Raw genomic sequence first — 23,032 nt, forward strand, 5'->3', positions numbered from 1 at the left:
TGCCCGCAACCATCACTCCTAGACCCGTGCCGCCAGGTATGAGCCGTCATCTGAAGACAGAACCTCCTGGAGCTCTCTCTGGCAGACATGTCCCACATGTTTTTCTCATCATCCATATTTGTGTCCAGGACAGGGAAATACACCTCCACTGAGGCTCATTGTGAGACAAACTGGCAGGTGTACACAGACAAACACGGGCATGCACACACACAAGCACACACACGCACACACACACACAAACACACGTTTGCTGCCAACCGGGGTTCCTTCGTGAGATTGGTCTTTTGAACTAACTGCCGTTTAAAACAGCCTGCCCTCTCTCTTGGATATAGTCCAGTACACTGGAATTGGAACGTTTTTTAATTTTACGGTTGGAATGTGTGAGAAACCAAGACGTTAGATTTTTATACAGGATACCTTAAGGATTTTAATATCAGAAAAACAGGTAAAACATTTAATAAAAGTTCTTCCAGCTCTGAAATGGAATTCATTATGTGCCACTGAATTCTCATTCAGTATTTTTTGTGAATCCACCACATCTATTGCCCAGAGAAGATAATTACACAGAGAAGACAATTACACAGAGAAGACAATTACACAGAGAAGACAATTACACAGAGAAGACAATTACATAGAGAAGACAATTACACAGAGAAGACAATTACACAGAGAAGACAATTACACAGAGAAGACAATTACATAGAGAAGACAAACATTGTTTTAGACTTTCCAGTGTCGAACAACTGTTCAAATATAACAGTGAATGTTTCCTATTTCTAATGGGGGGGGGTATTTTCTTATTTTTCTCATTAAAATGTTAAATTGCACAACATATAGCGCTAACTAAAGGCAAGCAACATTATAGGCTTAATCACATTTCAGAAGAACAACATATGACATATTTCTAATTCAGTCTATTCAGTCCATGTGTGATTTTCTTGTTTAACTTTTGCCAACAAATTCACTTTAATCCCAGATTAAAAGCATACTTAATGGAATGGAAAATCTCTATTAGAAGTCCATTTAGTTAAGGAATTTACGCACAAAGTCCAACATTTGTACTGTGTAGAAATGTATTGCATGAAATGCATCGTATTATTATGCAAACCACATTGTAAAAATGTTGACAAGCTCAATCAGGAATCCTATGATAATTGATGAATAAATACAGTTATTATTTGGAGGGAATAGCTGCCACACATTTTAAGTTAAGGACCTTTGTCTTATGGTTCAATCAATCAATGCTGTTAAGTAATACAGCATTATAAGGAACCCCAATTTTATACTTATACCTCTGTTTATACTTTATATCTCTGTATACTTATCCCTTTTTTGTCATCATCTCTCCTCTGGCTCTACTAAACACGTCTTTCTCTCTGTTTCTCTAATGTTTCTTTTTCTCTCTCCTCTCTGTCCTCCTCTCTACATATTAGATACTCTATGGTGACAGACTTGGTCTTCAAGTATTCGTTGAGAGCTTCTTGTCCTGTTGAAGAAAGACAGTGATGTCAAAGTTAGTCTCCACTAGTCCAAAAACAGATAATCATAGTACTTTAAATTAAATACTAGTCTACAGAATTTACTTTCAACAGAAATTTTATCTGAACTGACATTCCTTAAAAAGAGTGTGGCCTGTCTTTTCCCTACCCAGGAAATCTACTCCTATGATTAATGTAAACACTGAAGCAACACCCCAGGCCTGGGTAACCTGTGTGAGGGGAACTCGACCCACAGACAGCGTGTCTTACCCAGGCCTGGACAACCTGTGTGAGGGGAACTCGACCCACAGACAGGGTGTCTTACCCAGGCCTGGGTAACCTGTGTGAGGGGAACTCGACCCACAGACAGCGTGTCTTACCCAGGCCTGGACAACCTGTGTGAGGGGAACTCGACCCACAGACAGGGTGTCTTACCCAGGCCTGGGTAACCTGTGTGAGGGGAACTCGACCCACAGACAGCGTGTCTTACCCAGGCCTGGACAACCTGTGTGAGGGGAACTCGACCCACAGACAGGGTGTCTTACCCAGGCCTGGACAACCTGTGTGAGGGGAACTCGACCCACAGACAGCGTGTCTTACCCAGGCCTGGACAACCTGTGTGAGGGGAACTCGACCCACAGACAGCGTGTCTTACCCAGGCCTGGACAACCTGTGTGAGGGGAACTCGACCCACAGACAGGGTGTCTTACCCAGGCCTGGACAACCTGTGTGAGGGGAACTCGACCCACAGACAGCGTGTCTTACCCAGGCCTGGAAAACCTGTGTGAGGGGAACTCGACCCACAGACAGCGTGTCTTACCCAGGCCTGGACAACCTGTGTGAGGGGAACTCGACCCACAGACAGGGTGTCTTACCCAGGCCTGGACAACCTGTGTGAGGGGAACTCGACCCACAGACAGCGTGTCTTACCCAGGCCTGGAAAACCTGTGTGAGGGGAACTCGACCCACAGACAGCGTGTCTTACCCAGGCCTGGACAACCTGTGTGAGGGGAACTCGACCCACAGACAGCGTGTCTTACCCAGGACTGGAAAACCAGTGTGAGGGGAACTCGACCCACAGACAGCGTGTCTTACCCAGGCCTGGGTAACCTGTGTGAGGGGAACTCGACCCACAGACAGCGTGTCTTACCCAGGCCTGGAAAACCTGTGTGAGGGGAACTCGACCCACAGACAGCGTCTCTTACCCAGGTCTTTGCCGAAGCCAGACTGCTTGAAGCCGCCAAAGGGAGCGGCCACATCTGTCTTGTTGTAGGTGTTGACAAACACGGTGCCAGCGTTAAGCTTCTCGCTGACCAAGAGCGCCTTGCCAATGTCGCGGGTGAACACGCCCGACGCCAGGCCGTACTCGGTTGCGTTGGCCCTCCGCAGAACCTCTTCGACGTCCCTGAAGAGGACGGTAAAGTGTAAGGAATGAACAACATTTACACAGAGTGTCTCATTCCCCTGTCGTCTCGGCTGCAGGGCAATCACTGACCCGCTCTTGAACTTGGAGAGGATCATGATGGGGCCGAACGACTCCTCTTTGGCGATAAACATGTGGTCCTGGACGTCGGTGAAGATGGTGGGCTCAAAGAAGAAACCTGCACGAGACGTAGTTACAGTCAAAAACTGAAGCAGTTGTGGTATCCAAACTCTACCTCACCTCTCACTGTCCCATGGTCTACCTCATAGCCAACATCAGAAAGTCAACCATGGCCTGAACTGGGGAGGAGAAGAACATGCGTCTCACCTGGACGGGCGACCTGCTTCCCCCCACACACCAGAGTGGCGCCTTCCTGAACCCCCGTCTGGCAGAACTCCACAAGCTTATCCAGGTGGGCCTTGTGGTTCTGGGGTCCGTGGTCGGTGGAGCGATCCAGAGGATCCCCGATCTTCATCTTCTTGACTTCATCCACCTGAGGAAATGTAAATACAGTGTGTAAAGTATATACAGAGCTCTCCAGAAATGTTGACACTCTTGTTAAAGATTAACAAAACATCCTATAAATGTTTTTATTGTTTGTGTATCAGCTTAACACTCAAAATATGAGACTAATTCCAACTTTTAATTGAGGTAAAATCATCTACAGAAAAAAACACTTTGACTAAGTATTATTTTTTTCATTTACGTGACCCAATTATTGGCACACCCTAGGAATTCCTATCCAATTAAAATCTTATTGAAATATCTTCCAGGTCGCATACACCTTCGGCGATATCATTACTGTATTGTTGATCGACTGACTATCCCAGTTTATGTGAACCAAGTGAAGGTAGAGTATGGCTAAGCCAGCATAGCACTGTGAGACAGCCCCATACCACTCTCTGGACGTAGTGGTCATGGATGTTCTCTTCCACAAAGAGTCGACCTGCTGCTATACAGTTCTCTCCCTTGTTGAAGAATACAGCACTCATGGCCCTGAAATATAGGGACAGTAACACCAAAGAGGTATTAAAATATATAAAAACAAATACTAATATTTTCTCTGTGATGGGCATGTGGGTTGTTAGCATGGAACTGAAGGGGCTGACCATTCGCCTACAGCCTTCTCCATGTCACAGTCGCTGAAGATTGATCGAGCGGAGGATTTGCCCCCCAATTCCAGGGACACCTTCTTCACATTACTGACTGCACAACTGGGACAGGGGAACACACATAAAAACACACACACTCACAAAAAGATGTAAAAACCTACGCTACGCACATTCTTTTATTAGCTAAATTCGCCATCAACCAACGCGAGCCTAACGTTGTGACCGCTCTGGACGGACGGACGCTCACCTCTTCATGATGTGTTTGCCTACTGGAGTGGAACCGGTAAAGCCCAGCTTCCGGACATCCGGATGGTCGGCTAGACGCTGGCCCACAAGAGCACCTGGCAAAGAGTAGAGAGGCGTTGAGAGCGTTCACCGTCGCCAACACAACGAAACGCCAAAACACAAAGGCATTTTTACCTGATCCAGGGAGGATGTTGATCACTCCCTTGGGGAATCCTGCCCTTGCTGACAACTCGGCAAACTTCACGGCAGTCAGCGGCGTCACCTGGGAAACCACAAATGGTGGAACACGGCTGGCTTCTTCAGTGTGAACAGAGGTACGGAAAGCTACGTCAGGGTTGTGTCCATGGAGGCTTCTAGTCCTTACCTGTGCGGGTTTGAGGACCACTGTGTTCCCAGCAGCCAGACAGGCAGCGGTTTTCCAGGCCAACATCATCAGTGGGTAGTTCCAAGGGATTACGATGGCACACACCCTGAGTGTTAAACACACAGACATTCTGAGGGGGGGATACACCCTGAGTGTTAAGCACAAATACATTCTGAGGGGGGATACATCCTGAGGGTATCAAACACACAGACAGTCTGAGGAGGGTTACACCCTGAATGTTAAACAGACAGACAGTCTGAGGGGGGATACACCCTGAGTGTTAAACACACAGACATTCTGAGGGGGGATACACCCTGAGTGTTAAACACACAGACATTCTGAGGAGGGATACACCCTGAGTGTTAAATAGACAGACAGTCTGAGGGGGGATACACCCTGAGTGTTAAACACACAGACAGTCTGAGGGGGGATACACCCTGAGTGTTAAACACACAGACATTCTGAGGAGGGATACACCCTGAGTGTTAAACACACAGACAGTCTGAGGGGGGGGGGGGGGGGGGGGTACACCCTGAGGGTAACAAACACACACACGCTGTAAGATGAACACAGAGTCAGAGGTGGTTACCCTATTGGTTCCTTCCTGGTGAAGGTGAGGTTGCGATTGGGCCGCGCCTGGTTGATGGGGATTGTGGAGCCCTGTTCAGGCAGAGAGTCACCCGTTCACATGGAACATTGGAAACACCACAACGTTATGAACACACTGCACCTTGGCCGCTCATTGGAGGCTCAGGCCAGGTGACAAAGCACCAGCGCCGATCTAATGCACAACGTGTGAAAGCGGTCGGCGAGACGCGTCCCCGACTCACTCACCTGGATCTTGTCGCACCAGCCGGCGAAGTAGCGGAAGGTCTGGATGGACATGCCCACGTGGGTCTTCAGGGCCAGGGTGTAGACAGCCCCCGAGTCCATGGATTCTATGGTGGCCAGCTCCTCCTGGTGCTCCTCCATCAGGTCAGCCAGCCTGGAGGAGTGGGGAGGGGTTAGTTTCCTTCAAACATCCCCACGCAGAAACCTGCTTGATTGCTCTTAAAAGTTATTGCGTCAAAAATATATATTTAAAAAAATCTGTTGGCATGTTTCAGTATTTAATATATTAATTGAGATTCCCGTGGCCACCTGTCTGTTACATGGCTGAATGCCGTGTCTTCATTTGAATGTATTAAAGATAACTTTGTTTGTTTCTGCTCCTTTGTCCTGTTTCATTCACAATGGCACCTTATTCAATATTAACCTGATTCCATATTAACCTTACTCAAGGTATTATCCAAAATGATGATGTTATTTTAGATGTACAGTAGCTTAGTCTGTTTCTAAAAGACTGAATTGTATGTGAGTCTGTTTCTAAAAGACTGAATTCTATGTGTGGCTGTTTCTAAAAGATTGAATTGTATGTCAGTCAGTCTCTAATAGACTGAATTGTATGTAAATCAGTCTCTAATAGACTGAACTGTACATTCGTTTATTTCTACTAGACTGAATTGCATGTGAGTCTGTTTCTAATAGACTGACTTGTATATTAGTCTGCCTCGGTCTCGGGGGTTCATCTTGCCCCACTCCCCCTCCTCAAACGCGTCCTTGGCGGCTGCTACGGCTATGTCCACGTCTCTGACTTGAGCGAGAGACACATCGCAGATGGGCTGGAGACAATAAGAAATGGGCAAACACACACAGAGCTGAGCACAGTAGCGCTGGTTTCTTTGCTCTACCTACCAAAAGACGGAAGCTGGACGAGTGTGTTGAAATAGCCAAAGGCCTTATTTTGTCCCATACCATTCCGTCGGTGGGGTTGATGGTCTTGTAGGTCTTCCCCCCCTCCGCATCCACAAACTCCCCGTTGACGAAGAGCTGGTGGGGCAGTCGAACCGTCATGTTTGTTGATGTTCTTCTCCAACCTGGTCACGGGACAGACTGCACCACGCTGTGTTAAATCAAGGCCAGGTTTGCTCTGTGCCTTTACACAGCTTGTTATAGATGCTCCCTGGTGATACTTGGTGATTGAATGTTATGATGGTCGGTGATGGTGAATGTTATGACATTGATGACAGTGATGATGGTGAATGTTATGACGGTGATGATGGTGAATTGTGTTATGGACGGTGATGACGGGTGATGTTATTGACGGTGATGACAGTGATGATGGTGAATGTTATTGACGGTCGATGACAGTGATGATGGTGAATGTTATGACGGTGATGATGGTGATTGATGGTTGAATGTTATTGACGGTGATGACAGTGCATGATGGTGAATGTTATGACGGTTGATGACGGCTGGTGATTGGTGGGAATGATGCCGATAACAGTCAATGTACTTGAGTATCGGGCTTAAGACGGACGATTCTTACATAGTCAACGACCAGCTCTTCCTCGCCATCCCTCCCCTCGTAGCTTCCTCACACACATCTGGAACGAAGTCCTGGAAGGTGGGGTTCATGTACACGTCCTCATTCTGCAGCTGACACCCGCTGGCTCTCAGCTTCACCTCCTCCACCAGCCTGGGAGGGAAACATTGACACAGCACCGTCCCCTGTACTTTAAGAGGAAAACATGTTTACGTGTGCTTCAGATGAGGCCACGCACCTGCAGAGACAGAGAGGGGCAGGGAATGGCAGGAGGGACGCAGTATCCTCAGTTGGAAAAAGCGTGGCGCTTGTAAAAACCAGTGTAGTGCGTTCAATTCCTCAGACCACACACCATATAAAATGTTTGCATGCTTGACTGGTAAGGCTCTTCGTGATAAAATTGTTTTGCCTAAAATGAATGGACTTATTAAACACAGTACAGGGGAGGAAAAGGCGGAATGAATAAGAGGGTGTAAAGAGCTTAAAGGTTGGAAGTATTAAAAGGGATGTGATGAAAAGTCAGTGTTCATCCTATTACAAGTCAACGTGAGGGTTGATTAAGATCCCCCATCAAGTCCCTTCAGGAGGCTGGGATCAAATATATTTCCCCTTGCTATGACTGATAGAAAACCCATTTTCAAGTTCTCATTTTAAAAATGATGTCTGGACTGAAACCCAGTGCCTAGATCTCATCACCCTTCCAGGTTAAATTGTGTACCTGACCACGTCCATAGAAGCAGCGCCGGACTTGAAGAAGTCTGTGGAGTCGTCGATGGCTGGCCACATTGCGTCAGGATACTGGTCCACACACCCTGTCATGAAACACAACCACACCGACTGATAGTAACAGTCAATATATAGATGGTTAAAGCAGGTGGTTGATGCAAACATAATGAAATGTGTTAAAAATTGATAGTTGGCACAGTGTAGCCATTTTGAAGTACCACAATTCTGTCCTGGTCCTCTGTGGGAATCGAAACCACAACCTCTGGCATTCCACATGCCATGCTCTACAAGCTAAACACAACAACTGAGCTAGGAATATGTGGGAGTGGTCTGGGTGCCAACCTGTTATTTGCAGACAGTTTTGGTCTATTGTTATTTGCAGTCATTGGTCTATTTCTTGCTGCGTGGGCACTGCGATTCAAGGCAAGCAAAAACTCCACCCAAGCAAAAAACAGATGACTGTAAGATCCTTTTATAGAGTGCATTTTCAGCTCCAAACTATCAGTAAGTGACGAATAACACCTGCATACGTTTCATCAGCCATCAGAGAAAAGAAAATGAAGTGACTGCATTTTGACAGCACTCTGCATTTCATACCTCTTTCTTTACTTACCCTCATCTGATCCGCAAAAGCCTTTTCGTTCTCAGTGAGCTCCACTGAGGTGCCCGTCCCACGACTGAAATACTGTGCTGCCGCAATCATCTTCCCATCTTCAAACTGCAGGTTCTTTACTAGAAGCTGGACAGACAGACAGAGAGACAGACAGACAGAGAGACAGACAATGCAAACAGTCACTTCAACAGAAACATGCTGTTTATTGTCTGCATGCACTGGATTAATTGATTTAACTGTCCTATATACATTGTTCAGAACTAGGAAAGAAATCTCGCCTGAAATGAATATGTATGTGTTTATTAATTTTGATGTTTATTTTTTATTGTATTCATATATTTCTTTACATTATTTATGTGGTCCTGTGGGATGTCCTGTCCTCTCGCAACTTCATACCTTTGGCTAGGTTGTCAATGAAAATATGAATCTGTCCTCAAATGACTAACCTGGTTAAATAATAGTAAAAAGGGTTCTTGACCAGTGCTAGAGCTACCGAAATGGTACCAATGGCCAAGGTGCAGCCCATGTTTCTGGTTACTATGGATGGATGATATGGTAATTTCCGAGTCATGTTTGCACACACCTTTGAACCAAAATGAAAAAGGTTTTATAAAAAGAGTGTGGGGTCCAAGCTGTAGTTGGAGGAAAGGTTTGGGTGTTCTTGGGTGTTTATTTGTTTATTCGATTATTAGTTTATTAGTTAGTTGGTTGTGCTGCATTGAAGTTTCTTTCTGTCAGTTTTATCTTTCTTTACTTTTATTCCTTGTTCTTTAATTTGGGGGGCAAAAGTGTGGAAATACAATATTTTGTTTCGAAGAAAATATCTGTTTCTGGTCTTTGTGTGTGTTAAAAATAATAGAAGAGGGAAAGTCTGAGGGAAATCCTTTTCCTTCCCATTCCGGACAGCAGGTGCGATAGTTCACGAGTTGTGTTGCGGTGTAACCACTGGAAAAAAAATGTGCAAGCAGTATTTACTTCCGGGCAGACAAATTTTACAAGTAGGTTTTTTCGAAAAAATCTTATATATTTATTATAAAGTACACGAGCATTCCCAAATGTCAAAAATGCAATTACTAAATGTGTTTTCTGCGCGAACGATTGACAGCGGCGGCTGTAGAGATATTTGGAGAAGTGGAAAAGACGATAGTAGAGTATCAAGACGAATATCCCGTTCGAAGGAGGAGAACGAACGTTTACAGAAGCTGTTGGATTTGGTTATCAAACCAAATATCAAGTTACCACAGAGCAGGTTTGTAACGACGTGTACATTCTTTTTCCATTTGACTTGGCTTTATAGCCTGATTTCACTCTTTAGAATAACATGTTGTCTGTAGCAGTCGTCCAGTGTGTCCTACTGCTATTATAAACCGTTTAACAACACAAAATAAATCAGATTGTTTTGTCAGACTCATTGTGTATACGGGTGAGCATATAAGGCCACGACCAGGGATGTGACAGGGTAATTTGTCAGCATTTGTTGTCTCTGTAAAGCACTTTGTGACAAAGGCTGTTGTAAAAAGGGCTTTATAACAATACATTTGATTGAATTGTCCTTAGTGTTATTAAGCTTGTCTTCTTATGGCTATGCAGATTAGAGTGCTTACTGTAGCGGTCAAGGCTATCTGAATTTGCACCTATGGGAGTTAACGGTTGCCTTAACATTCATTATTTACAAATAAAATTGCAATTATAAAATAATATGCTGACCATTTCAGTACTTTTTTAAATGTGAAATAATGAGTAAACCTCTTACCTCCCATCATGTACACTCTTAAAATGTATTGTCCAACTTACAGTAGTGTTATCCAGAGTTTTAATAGAATTGATTAGACTAAGGCCCATGGAGGAGTTCCTGTCAGTCTGTGGCAGATCCCTTATCAAAAAATTGGCATTGACTCTTCCTTCACCGAACCAGAGTTACACACTGTATCGCATACAGAGTTCTGTCTATTTCACATCTACAGATTTGACCCTGCTTTTTCAACAGTTTGAGCTATTAACTACTATCACCATTAAATGAAAGGTATGACTCTCACGAGTGTTGATACATACATATCATACCTATCAACACACACTGCCACGACAACAAGCTTTTAACAATTTTCTGAGGTGTCCCAAGGACTTTTGCACAGCACAGAGTCATATCAATGTTTTTCTATTGAATTGCATGAATTTTCCTGTTTTTACCACCAGAACCTCAGGAGGTCCATGTCCTCTAAAGAAGAAGGTCCTGTGGAGCAGCCCTGGAGGGGCCCCGTTGTAACGCGAGACAGTGTAGAGGACCGGGACCTCCGGACCGGTCTGGACGTGGAGGGGCCACCGGGGCCGGAGTCTTCACGGCGACAGCATAGAGTTTTGTGTTCTCTCCTTTCGTGCATGAAAGCCGGTTTTGACCAGGACCCTTGGCCCTCGCACCTCTTCCAAACCCAAACTGTGCCGGAACCGAGACGAACCATTTGCCGGGCGGCCTAGTGGAAACACATGAAGACGGAGCCGGAGGGAGGAGAGGGCTACGGGGGTCCTACCAAGGTAACCCACAGCTCCTGTTTGGAGGAGAACGCCCACTGTTCCGCCGCTCAGGGTGACACCACCAACGGGCATCGAGATCGGAGGGCCTCCGCAGAGTGGAAAACCAAGAGAGGAAGGACCCTTCAGACACAGGATAGGAACTCTGTCCGAACTGATGAAGAGACGTGCTTCGTACGAGCGATTCCGGTGCCACGTCTGTGGAAGGGCTTCCCGGCGCGGAAAGGACTGGCCGACCACATGACGACTCACACAGGGGAGCGACCGCACAGCTGTCACCTGTGCGGAAAGGGTTTCAAAGTGAAGAGTCACCTGAACGAGCACATCAGGGTTCACACGGGGGAGAAACCTTTCGTCTGCCCGGTCTGTGGCAAAGCCTTCAGGCAGGACGCACACATGAAAGGACACCTGAGGAGGACTCACAAGGAGAAACCGTACCGATGCCATGACTGTGGGGAAAGCTTCAGTCAGATGGGAGAGCTGCAGGTGCATAGGACAGTGTGTTGCGGTCCAACTGGACTGGGTTTTTGATGTGACCTTTTTCCTGCCCTGCTGCCTTTCCAAAGCCGGCTGTTTCAGACCGGCAACATGTGCTGTCATTGTCATCATGGTCATATTCAGATGTGTAAGAAAGAAGGGCCTGTCCACAGGGTTAGGAAACTTCCGGAGAGAGCACCCGCCGCATCTGCCAAAATCCATACATGGCCAGGTGTTTCCGGAAAGAACGTTTGTGGTCGTTGGAAGTATGTGGTATTATTGGTGCGTTTCATTGTGACTCCAATGAGAAGTAGTTCCGTCGGTATAGCTATCTAGTGCTCTGATGGTGAGGTCTGTGTCACCCATTTTATTTGGGGCGTACAGCTGTGACAAAATATACAAAATATTCTGTAAATATTGGATATCATTTCGCCCCTCCTGGTAGCGTTCTATGTTTCTGAGAGTGAAAGAGAGATGTACATTGAAAAGCCAAATGTAGCTTATGGTTTTGAAGGTTTAAAGAATGCCACTAAGTGGCATGAGAACTACGTTAATACTATTGAATATTATTAAAAGGAAGTTAACTGGCTGTATGTTAACCTATTAAATTATGAAAATAACTTAACAACCAATATGTTCCCTGAAAGTATGCTTTGTTTTTCCAAACAGACTTCAGATGTGATTTTAGTGCACAATAACTGTAAAAACATACTTTTATAAAGTCCTATCTAATTGCAAAGTCAAAGTGACTTTTCCAGCATAACTGTGGGCCCTGTGGAAACACATCGGTGTGCCTGTCAGAACGACAGATTCCAGCTGTAATATTTCTACGTAGAGCAACTACTTGGGTTTGTGTGCGCATACAATTCAAAACTCAGGCATGCACATGCTCCTTGTAAAAACCCCATCAACATAGAAGCCTGCAACACCAAGTCCCTCCCTGTTTGGTCAACTTTCTTCAGCATGGTGCCTTATAAACATGGTTGAAGGTATTTCCCAATGTTCACTAGGGGATGTGCAGTCTGTATACTGTATATCATTTTATTTCGCTCCACAATTTATGACCAGTAGAGGCCAGAAAACGCTGTCTTTCTGAGAAAATATCACCTAGGCAAATAAATGAGTTCTCCAGAAGAAGCATACAACTTTTCCCCCCAGGTAAATAGATGAGTGGGCAGGTATGTTGAGCCAATCACTAAACCGTTGCTGTTTTTTAATCACCAAGCAAAGTAAAACATCTGTTTCTTGTGCCCTTAAGCAAGGCACCCAAATTCCTATTGTAAGTCACTTTGGATCAGTCTGCTGCCATCCTGCTACCTTTGTGAAAGATATGTTACAAGCTATTTCTGCTTTATTGGACAGGAGAGTGGTGAAAGATGGAGAGCATTAGGTCAGATTCAGACCCACACTAGCAGAACATGAGCGCTGGAGGCAGTGGCACAGACCTCTGGAGGTATGATAGATATCATAGCGGTCGGTGTAGACACTTTCACTATGTTGACACCTAATTTCACGAGTTTACATCCAACTTTGTTGGGTTGCACATGTTGATATTGCGTTAAGCGCTGGACTAAGGACGCGGTTGGGTTAAGAACATAGAGGAGATTGCGGAAAGTTCCATCAGCCTCCCAAGACCCGACTAAAAAGTGGCAGGACAATGGAGTGACTTAACACATCACCAGTCACGGTACGATTGGGTTACCCTGCCAGGCCTCTGGTCAGGCTAACACCCTCACTTAAAACCTCTCCTGCGTTACCTCAGCCTTTCGACAGTCTCAACCCACAATCCCTCACTCTGCTGCCCACACAGATTATGTAACACCACACAAAGGTCTTTTCAGCGCAGGCCAGCCATTCTTTCATCCGTTCATTCATCCGTTCATTGGCCCTGCTACGGCAAAAAAGAAATCCCGAGGACTTACAGCGCTTAAAGCCCTGTTAATTATCCTGTCACTGGGGCACAGCTAGAATCAGGGCAGGGGCCAGCCAGTTCCCATGCGAAGGCCGGGTGTGATCACCAGTACAGACTGACAGAACAGTCTAGACCTTAGGCCAGGCAGAGGTAGAGAATGTCCATACAGGAATCCTACTGGACAGACCAATGGTCACAGTTAAAAGGTTTAAAACAAATGAACGCATGACGGTTTGTTGTGTTGAATTTGATGATATAGCCATTGTTAATACCACCAATGAAAAACAGTGGCCCTACTGAAACAAAAGTAATGGAAATCAGCCTTAAAAAAAACAACTATGAAACCCTGGTTGTAGTTGGTGATGTGCAGTTTACTAAGGATTTGTAGTTCTGGAAACCCCCCAGCCATTCCATGTATTTGATTTATCCCAGAGCTAGCACACCTGGTTAGTTAGACTTGTCAGCTAATCATCCAGGCCTTGTTGCGTAAACCAGGTGTGCCTATTCAGGGGTGCAAACAAAACGTCTGGTTGTCCACAGAGGGACAGGCTTGAATACCTGTTTTAAAGCCCACTCCTATAGTTCTCTGTCACACATTATAGTTCTAGGCTAAATGAATGTGAATTTTAAGGATTGCACCTTCCAGGACATGGTTAACCAGTCCTACACGCTCTACCACCTGAACAATAGCCTAAATGAGATTTGGGCAGTGGGAGGCGACTTACCGTCTTGCCGTCGTTGCCAAACAGAACCAGGCCCGCCTTGGTGACCAGACCAGGCCTGCTGGCACCCGGGATCTCCAGGGACTGACCACCAGCAGTGGCAATGTTGTCTACCAGAGTGGAGCCATAGAATGTAATTTTCTGGAGGACAGACCAGGGACACCGTTGTGGAATCAGCTGTGGGTTGTATCCTAATAGTCTACACTGGCCTCCTTTCCCTGAACTGGACAACTGAGACCTCACCTGTCCGTCAATCTCGGCCCACGCCCCGGGCACTTTGTCGTTTCCTCTGATCCAGTTGTGTAGGGCCTGCGAAGGCTGGTTCCAGTCAATCTGCAGACAAATGTCCCACCCAAAATAAAATGTGTATTTTTAGTTTGACTACTGTGACGTTAAATAGCTCGGTCTTGGGTCAGGGGCAGGTCTCTACCTTTGCTTTGTCTTTCTTCTGGATCCCCTCGTAGGTGGCTCCCTCCTCGGGCTGAACGATCTTCGGGGCCTTCCCCTCTGCGATCAGCCTCACCGCATCCACCTACAGCCAAACATGCTTGAAGGTTTCCCACAATGACGGTATTATGGGCCTGCTCATATTCAACTGCCTGGAGTGTTTTAGCACTCTCTTAAATTTCTTATCATGTTAAGATATTTGGCCAGCCACAGGGTATAAGTTGTTAGACTTAGAAATCCTTGTGATGCATTTTAGATACATGACGTGATTATAAGTAGTAGGTATGCTCTATGCAATTTGAAATTGAAATGTATTTCTAAACGTATTTGGAATACATGTCAGGAAATATTAGTTGACCATTCATTTTATATTTCACATGTATTGAACATGTTTTGTTTCTGGTGTGTTTACCGACTGACAGAAAACCCTGCATTCCTCTGAGCTGTTAGTGTTTCCATGGTGTGTCTCATTGACTCACTGTGCCCTTCACTCCCTCTGGGAAGAGGAACCTGTTGTAGAGTGTGTTGACCGTGTCATCAGGTTCCACGTCACACTCCCTCTGCAACAGGATTGGTCCGGTGTCCAGTCCGTCATCGGCCCAGAAAACCGTGAATCCGCATTTTCTGTCACCGTGGATCAAGGTCCTGTTGTCAAAACCCACACAGAGGCCATAACAGTTCGCCCGTGCAAGCCTTGTGCCTTTTCATGTCCGGGGGGGGGGGGTGTTTTACATTTAAAAGGAGTGCAAATACACCAGCCATACATTCAGCCGACTCTCTGACAAACCACCGATCAGACGAAAAAACCGACATTCCTTGGCTCCTATGGAGATCAATAAACCAAAACACCCCGCCGTCCGACCCTTTGCCCCTCTGCCACTCACCAGTTAATAGCGGAGGCCCCCCTGTGTCGGGGCAGCAGGGAGGGGTGGTAGATGATGGAGCCACGGGCCGGGTGGTCGATGACCTCCATGGGGATGAACTGGGAGCAGAAGGGCAGGACGTTGAGCTCGGCCCCGGTGGCCTTGTAGGCCTCCACCACCTCCGGGATGGCCCCACCCTTCAGACGCCAGCGGGGGAACTTGAAGACGGGCACGCCGTCCTTCTCCGCCTCCGCACCTGTGGGGGTCAGGGGGCGGAGAACGGGAGTGACATCACGCCCGCGGGAATGTAACGGAAGTCGAGGTGACCTGGTCGGGATTCACCGTTTCATAAAGACTCGGCAAACCCAGAGTTATACTTCAGGTGAAGCTCTGGACAGCAAACACGGGACAGAATACACTGAATCATGCCCAGTGGACACAATTGTGAATGTAGTAGACACTGAGCATTCAGGTCATGGGAAATTAGTGATGTGTGTATAATATCCATGGATTTCACAATAGTCTATCTAGATCCAGGGAGATGTAGCTGTGCTGAGTCCAGCATGATTTGATAGAGGTGATTTGATGTGGTGAGCATACTTTTTCCATCTTTTCAATTATATAGCATGCAAACGCCTAGAGTATGTCTTGCGTTGTATAGACACTTCGTGTTGTTTTAACATCTCTTTGAGTTGTGTTTAAGGACTTATGGGTGATCGTTTTCATCAGGATAATGGAACGTAGATGGGAAGATTTTTCTTTCAATTGGCCCTCAGACCGTGTGTGTTTTATTGTATTCTTATTTTACCAGGAAAGTATGCCTGGGAGCATATTCCAATTTAACAATCTAAGAGTAATTCAGTTTAACAGCCTGGCTCAGGGATGAGAGATGTTGGTGGTTTGGTCTACTTTAGGAACGAAGCATGATAGACAAGAGTAGAACATCATGTGTGCTGAAGGTGCTTGATGTCCAAGTAAAATCTCTTAACAAAAAGGAAGTTCCACCAATGTGAGATTTGTGTGTGCATTTTCAATACGAATGTCTCAGCATTACAGCAGTTTTTGAAAGAGCCCTTGTGTGTGTGTTTGGGGGGGGGGGGGGTGCTTTCTCACCTAGAGGGTCTGCTTTGCCATCCTTGTCTGGTATAGTGAACACTCCCACAATTTGGTGGCCCTCCTTCCTCAGCTCCTTGAACACCTCCAGGCCAAAAACGCTCTGACCAATCACAGCTATCTTCATCCTGAGCACAGCAGAATCTAGCGGGATCACAAAGGCAACACCTGAAACATGTGAAAATGTTTTTTCCCAGAGCATTACAGAGCTCCTCCTCTGACTCAATGCATGAGGTTTATAACATGCATTTGCACGTAAATCATTTCAGAAAAGGAAACCTGGAAAAAAATTGCATTTTCATTTTAAAAATAAATATATATAAATGCAAATGCGTTTTCTTCATCAATTCAAATGCTAACGCTTTTGAATTGATGTCCAGATGTCCAGATTAATTTAATTTTATATTTATATTTATATAAGAAATATCCAGTTTCCCAAATGGATTACATTAGAATGTATTATTTAACAAACATTATTAACATTATTATCAAATTAATATGTTATGAATGTGTGTAACATATGCAATAGGCTATCATACCAATTTACTTAATTGATACATAGTAACACGGTTGTTGTTACTAATTAAAGCGGCACGTGATTAGCAACAAACATTAGCAGAGAAAGTTTTTTTCAGTATTCTACTTACTGACCAGGACGTGCAAAATTATGTTCAAAATAGAATGTGTTTTATCCGCCAATCACAGCTCTGCGATGTGATTGGCTCTGAACAGTGGGCTGCACTTTTCTGAGAGAATCACGTCGCAGAAAGGCTCCGTGCATATGCAGGATTGACCAATAGAATCACAGTAGCTTTATCTGAAGAATTTTCCAATACATACTTTCATTAATGCAATCCAAAATGTTCAGAAACAAATCGTTGAACTTTTTCTTAACGAGACACAGTGCAGAAATGTTTCCAAAAAAATTATAATCCAAGAGTACGTTTCTTGCTACACCAAGCTTTGTTAGTTGCTTGCTGCTTGAACGTTTTTCAGACAGCGCGATATTAATGTACATAAGTAACAGTAAACCTACCTTGCTTGTTGGTGAAGTCAGTAAAGTAATATGCCGACGTAATTTTTTTTAAACTAGGCGCACGACTCTCCGAACAACTTTTCTTGTACGTGTGCAAGTGCAATCGAGATAGCGCAGTTTAATAAATATCCAGATTCGTTTGGAAAATGTGTTTTACCCTTCATATAATGTTTGTCAGAGTCTCCCTTACTGGCGTGAAGACTAGGATTGTGCAGACACCGTTGCTCTTTATTTCAGACGGAAATGTAATGTAAATCGGACGACTGCCTTGACCCACTGTAATATTGCACAACAGTTGAAGTTGTGTGATATGATAGGGCGGACTGACAGCGAGGGGAGGTCGCACACGCGGGGACGTGCAAAACTGTATTTCCATAATAGGCTAACGTTTAAAGAAACTATTATTCAATATACTGTATTTTTGTGGTACAAAGGTTTTTAAAAGGAAATTGTCAAGTCATTCATAAAATACATTACAGTGAATTACATCTTACGTTTCCTAGTATCTCTCTGTGCGCGTGCGTGTGCCTGCGTGCGTGTCTGCAATCAGTTTGTGTGAGACAAATTCATTTTATGCAGTAGACTAGTGCACAATGCCTATTTTTTGTATTCGTTTTTTAATGGATTCATAGCTGTAATATAGCCTAGTTTGTTGTCGGAAACATACCGCCAGACGAGAAAGCGCTTTCACGGCAGGTTAAGTTGAGGCCAAATACGTTTCCATGGAGATCAGCGAGCAGAATGTTCAGTTCACTCATACACTAGTAGGACCTAGGTGTGTTGGTTGGGGGACCACCCACCTCGCAGTCCCTAAAGGTTCTCTACACATTTTGCCATGGAATTATTTTGCCATGGAATTTATCCATGATAAAAAAATATTATTTATGATTTCCAAGCCTAAATCTGAAAATATCCTCCAGGATTCTTGCGGGAGTTTCCATCAGTGACCCATGCAAAAGGTATTGACAATATATTTTGCATCTGTATAGCCAAGTTTACCACCCCAATGTTATTAAAAGTTAATTGACCAATTATAATGTTCTTGTCCTAAAATTTTGAAATCTCCCATCTTTCACTGTCTTTAAATTACTCACATTGTTTCTACAAAAAGTAGAGAGTGACTGAAGTACTTGGTTTCCACAGTTATTTATTTCACTGTTAATATTACATAATCTTTCTTTTTAAGACAGAACCTAATATATCCTTTTAAATCAGAAAATAAAAGAGGCTTCACATTGGCATTGACAAAGTTATATACACTGACTATTTTGCACAGCCTTTGGCCAAAATAACTGTCATCAAGCACTTCCTATATAGGATGAGCTTCCTGCACCTACTGGCAGTTTGGCCCAGTCTTCTTGTGCAAACTGTTTTAATCCACCCTCGATTTGAAGAGTCTCCCAACTGCAGTTTTCAGATCTCTCCACACATTTTCCAGATTATTTAGATCTGGAGTCATTTCTGGAAACTTCAGAGCGGTTTAGAGCTTTCAATTCCAAAGTAAAGGAGAATCGCTTGCCTGATTACTACCTGGAGGTGCCAATAATATTGCCCAGGCTAGGGTTTATTTCAGAAATGTGCCAAGATTTTTGAAAATGGTTTGTTTGTTTGTTTGTTGCTAGACAAAGAAGCTAAAAATCGACATGTGGATACCAAAAGAATGAATTGTAATTTTTTTCAAGAAATCCTTGTGAATGATTTGAATGAAGTGCAAGGGTGCCAATAATTTTGGTCATTTTTGTGTACACACACAAACACACACGTAAAAAGGTCAGGACATTTTGTCTATTTGAACTATTGAAATTCTGCCCTTGCAGACCTGATGCAACCTGTCAACTAATCACCAAGCTATTGATTAGAGAATCAGGTGTGGGCTAGTTCAGGGCTACAACAAAACAAACCTTTGCTTCCCAAAGAATATATCCGGGAACCTCTGCACCTGATATACGCTAATAAACATCATCCAAGATTAAATAGATTAAAGATTAACTGTAATAAAATTTAATTGTTATTATGCAAGAAATGTGATGTGTGGTTGTTCCACTTAGATATAATGGTTGGTCCACCTGGAGAAGACTGTCTAATAAATGTTATGAATGGGAGTGTCAGTGCTTAGAGAGCAGGATGTTTGTGCTTCCCAAAGTTACTGTGCTTCCCAAAAAAGATATTTGGGAACCTCTGCACCTGATAGACCCTCGTAATAATCATCTAAGGTTATAGGGATTAAATAGTAATTATAATAATATAAAAATAAACATTCGTTTGTACAAGAAATATGATGTGTGGTTGTTCCATTTTGCTATAAAATGCAAGCACTAACTGTGGGTCACTCTGATAAACCCTCTGAATAGGAGTGTCTGTGGTTAGTGAACAGTGTGTATGTGCTGTCCCTGCACACAGACTGATGACTGCCCATGCGTTGCTCAACATAATAGGTGGTAGAAGTCTGCATCACATCTGTCAATAGATAAACCTGACGGCTTGGCTGGAAATGCTTGACCTTCTGGAAGTGCATGTTCATTAACTTCCACGGAAACCTAACCGATAGCCTAACATGGCAGGAGTGAAAGAAACACACGAGCGCAGCTCCCCCCGTCTGATTTCACATAATGGAATGAAATTTGGTTGAAGATATTTTATCCCTGAAAACCAGACGCATTTAGGTTCAGAATAACAGCACTACAAGGCATACAAACTGTTGCTGATGGAACCCTTTCATATTAGTAACCCATTTTCATGATTAAAGAAGCAATTCTACTGGCATTCTTCCGACCTTTTGAGTATCTGAAGCATCAGCAATTGTGGGTTCGATTACAGGCTCAAAATGGCCAGAAACAAATAACTTTCTCCTGAAACTCGTCAGTTTACTCTCGTTCTGAAAAATGAAGACAATTCCATGTGGGAAATGGCCTAAAACTATAGATCTCCTACAATATTGTGTACTACTCTTCACAGAGGCCCCAGTACAAAACCAAGCAAGAGGACAAATACATTAGTGTCTGGTTTGAGAAACAGACGCCTCACAGGTCCTCAACTGGCAGCTTCATTAAATAGTTGTACCCACAAACAACAGTCCCAACGGCAACAGTGAAGAGGCGACTCTGGGATGCTGGCCTTCTAGGCAGAGTTGCAAAGAAAAAGCCAATAAAAATAAAAGACTAAGATGGGCAAAAGAACACAGACATAGTACAGGGGAATACTGGAACAAAAGGCTAGCATGCTAAAAATGGCCAGACCACATAATCTATTAAAATGATATAGTTGGATTAACACAACGTGCCATTGGAGCACAGACCTGATGGTTGCTGATAATGGGCCCCTGTACGCCTATGTAGATATTCCATAAAAAATAAGCCATTTCCAGAAACATTCGTCATTTACAACAGTCTACACTGTATTTCTGTTACATTTTATGTTATTTTAATGGACAAACAATGTCCTTTTCTTTAATACACACACACATTTCTAAGTGACACAAAACTTTTGAAAGGTAGTATATGTTATAGATTTGTCCTACGTGGTTTGTCTGAGACATCGGCCTGATTCTACCAAAGTCACTGGTGCTGTGTGGTTCACTGCAAATATCACACAGAAATCATCCCTCTTATTTCCTCCCTGTTATGCAATTTGTATTATGTTAACACGCGGAATTGTTTTAAAATGACGATAAAGCTCAACATTTTGCAATTTGGTTTTAGGTGGATGTGTGAAATCAAAAATTGTCTTGATGTTCCAGTGAAGCTGGCCTTCAATGCCATTGTGCGTAGAATTGCGTTTTGACTTTAACACATAACATGGCTGAACAAATGTTTGCATAACAGCTGGCTGAAAACCCAGACTTGTTCCTTTTAGCTGATATCCCCTATAAATGGTTGCCATGGAGTAGTACAGTGACTGTACGTCTGTGCCAGAACCTTTTTCTCCAGTGGAACTTGGCCCGCACTGCATTGTTAGCAATACACGAATGTGGTGACTTCATACAGACTCTGCCACGCGTCTGTTTTCATGAAGTTTTATAGCTAAGCAAGGACATTAAAACTCTACCAATCATATTGGCCTCGCTCGCAGCTTGTCCTGTATTTGCGGTTGAGGCAGAGTAACTGAGGGGCTTTACGGGCAAGGCAAAGTCACTGTTACTCAACTGTATCCTTTTCACATTGATCACCTCAGACTCAGGCCACGGAGTCTACGTCACACAGTGTCTGAATGTAACCCAGTTCAGTTGGAACCCTTTCACATTACTAACCCGTTATCAACTGGGTTAATTAGTAATTGGACTGAAGTCACCTGACTGTCTCCACCCATCGTGGCAGTGAAGCTGTATGTGTGTATCACCGATATGTTCTGCGATTTACATGCTTTAATTGACAGAGACAGTGGGGTAAGAGATTGTTTTAGCTGAACAGCTAATGTAAACGCAACGTGCAAAGCAATGGTCCCACAGCTGAAATAGAATATCCCTAGTTCGTGAGGATTTTATCCGCCTGACACATGACATCTCCAGGGGGTGGTTGTACGGCGTGATCCTTACAAGAGATGCACCTCGTGTTGGGGACAGTAAAAGGCCACTCTGAAATGTGCAGGTGTAGCACACAACTGTGCCATAGATGTTTCGTGTTTTGAGGGTGCAGTTGGCGTGGTGTCTGCATGAGGGTCCACCACAGATGTTTTTAATTAAACAGAGATTTCTCTTCCACCTCCTCCAGGTGTTTGTGTAAATTAGATAATGGTGCCCAAATAACCTTTTTTTTCTTTCTTAAAAAAAAAAAAAAAAAAAAGAACCAGAATATAGGAAACAGATCATTACATATTTTGGACGTCACTCACGTTCATTAGGCAAATGAGAGCCTTTTTAAAAATGGATACACTCTCAAGCGTAGCTAGCTTTGGATAAGAGCAACCGTATTAATTAAATGTGAAAAGTAAAAACAGGAAAAGTGGCTAAAACAGAGATGGACTTATCCAATGAGACACGCTTCATTTTGTATCCCAGGGCAACTCAATCTGAAAGGTGGGATGTTACGCATTATTCATTCTTGCCACAGGGGGGTGACAACGTATCAGAACAGAACTCTACTGACTGCTTAGAATTGTGGTGAGGCTCTAATCTCAAATAAGGCCTTACGACCTTACACACGTTTAAAGACTCTGCTATTGTAATGTGAACTAACACCTAGGGAGTTCAACCCCAAATGTCTGTGGTTTGAAACCAAAACCTGGATGGTAAATAGATAATTTTTGCTTGGAGTCATAGATTAGTTGGGGTTATGGATATGTGTGTGTGTGAGTGAGAGAGTGTGTTAGGTGCACGTGAGTGATACAGTAGAGAGTGAGTACACAGGTATTTAATCATGTCACAACAATATTAACAACAACAAATATATCAGTAATTTGAAATACTCATGTAAATACTTGTTTCTGTGGTGGTATTGTCAGGCAGTAGAATACAATCTGTAACATGCAGACAATTTCAGACTTTAACATAAACATACAGTGCATATATAACAATAACAGAAACAAACAAGTGTCATTTACAAAATCACTTTAATGTATGAGGTCCTAGTCGCATTCTCATTCTCATTAACATGTGACATGACCAATCTTTCAAA

General features: G+C 43.9%; 2 protein-coding genes across 2 annotated transcripts; one reads left to right on the plus strand and one right to left on the minus strand.

Moving 5' to 3' along the window:
• Positions 1 to 310: 310 nt before the first annotated feature.
• Positions 311 to 18,114, minus strand: aldh1l1 (aldehyde dehydrogenase 1 family, member L1). The gene is given in 26 exon segments (XM_034287191.1): positions 311 to 1,486; positions 2,684 to 2,883; positions 2,974 to 3,079; positions 3,229 to 3,394; positions 3,798 to 3,897; positions 4,011 to 4,115; positions 4,261 to 4,354; positions 4,434 to 4,521; positions 4,624 to 4,729; positions 5,213 to 5,283; positions 5,458 to 5,608; positions 6,157 to 6,284; positions 6,418 to 6,539; positions 6,979 to 7,021; positions 7,023 to 7,052; positions 7,054 to 7,141; positions 7,707 to 7,762; positions 7,765 to 7,800; positions 8,328 to 8,453; positions 13,968 to 14,105; positions 14,208 to 14,297; positions 14,395 to 14,496; positions 14,891 to 15,056; positions 15,296 to 15,530; positions 16,388 to 16,531; positions 18,091 to 18,114. Coding segments are annotated over 25 exon segments (2,802 nt in total). The 5' UTR covers positions 16,515 to 16,531; positions 18,091 to 18,114; the 3' UTR covers positions 311 to 1,358.
• Positions 10,051 to 11,962, plus strand: LOC105024788 (gastrula zinc finger protein XlCGF8.2DB-like). Its single transcript, XM_034287189.1, has 2 exons — positions 10,051 to 10,350; positions 10,521 to 11,962. Exon 2 carries the CDS (start codon positions 10,809 to 10,811, stop codon positions 11,382 to 11,384), a length of 576 nt encoding a protein of 191 aa, XP_034143080.1. The 5' UTR covers positions 10,051 to 10,350; positions 10,521 to 10,808; the 3' UTR covers positions 11,385 to 11,962.
• Positions 18,115 to 23,032: the final 4,918 nt, after the last annotated feature.

Source organism: Esox lucius, chromosome 17, assembly GCF_011004845.1.
Source record: "Esox lucius isolate fEsoLuc1 chromosome 17, fEsoLuc1.pri, whole genome shotgun sequence".
Classification (NCBI taxonomy): domain Eukaryota; kingdom Metazoa; phylum Chordata; class Actinopteri; order Esociformes; family Esocidae; genus Esox; species Esox lucius.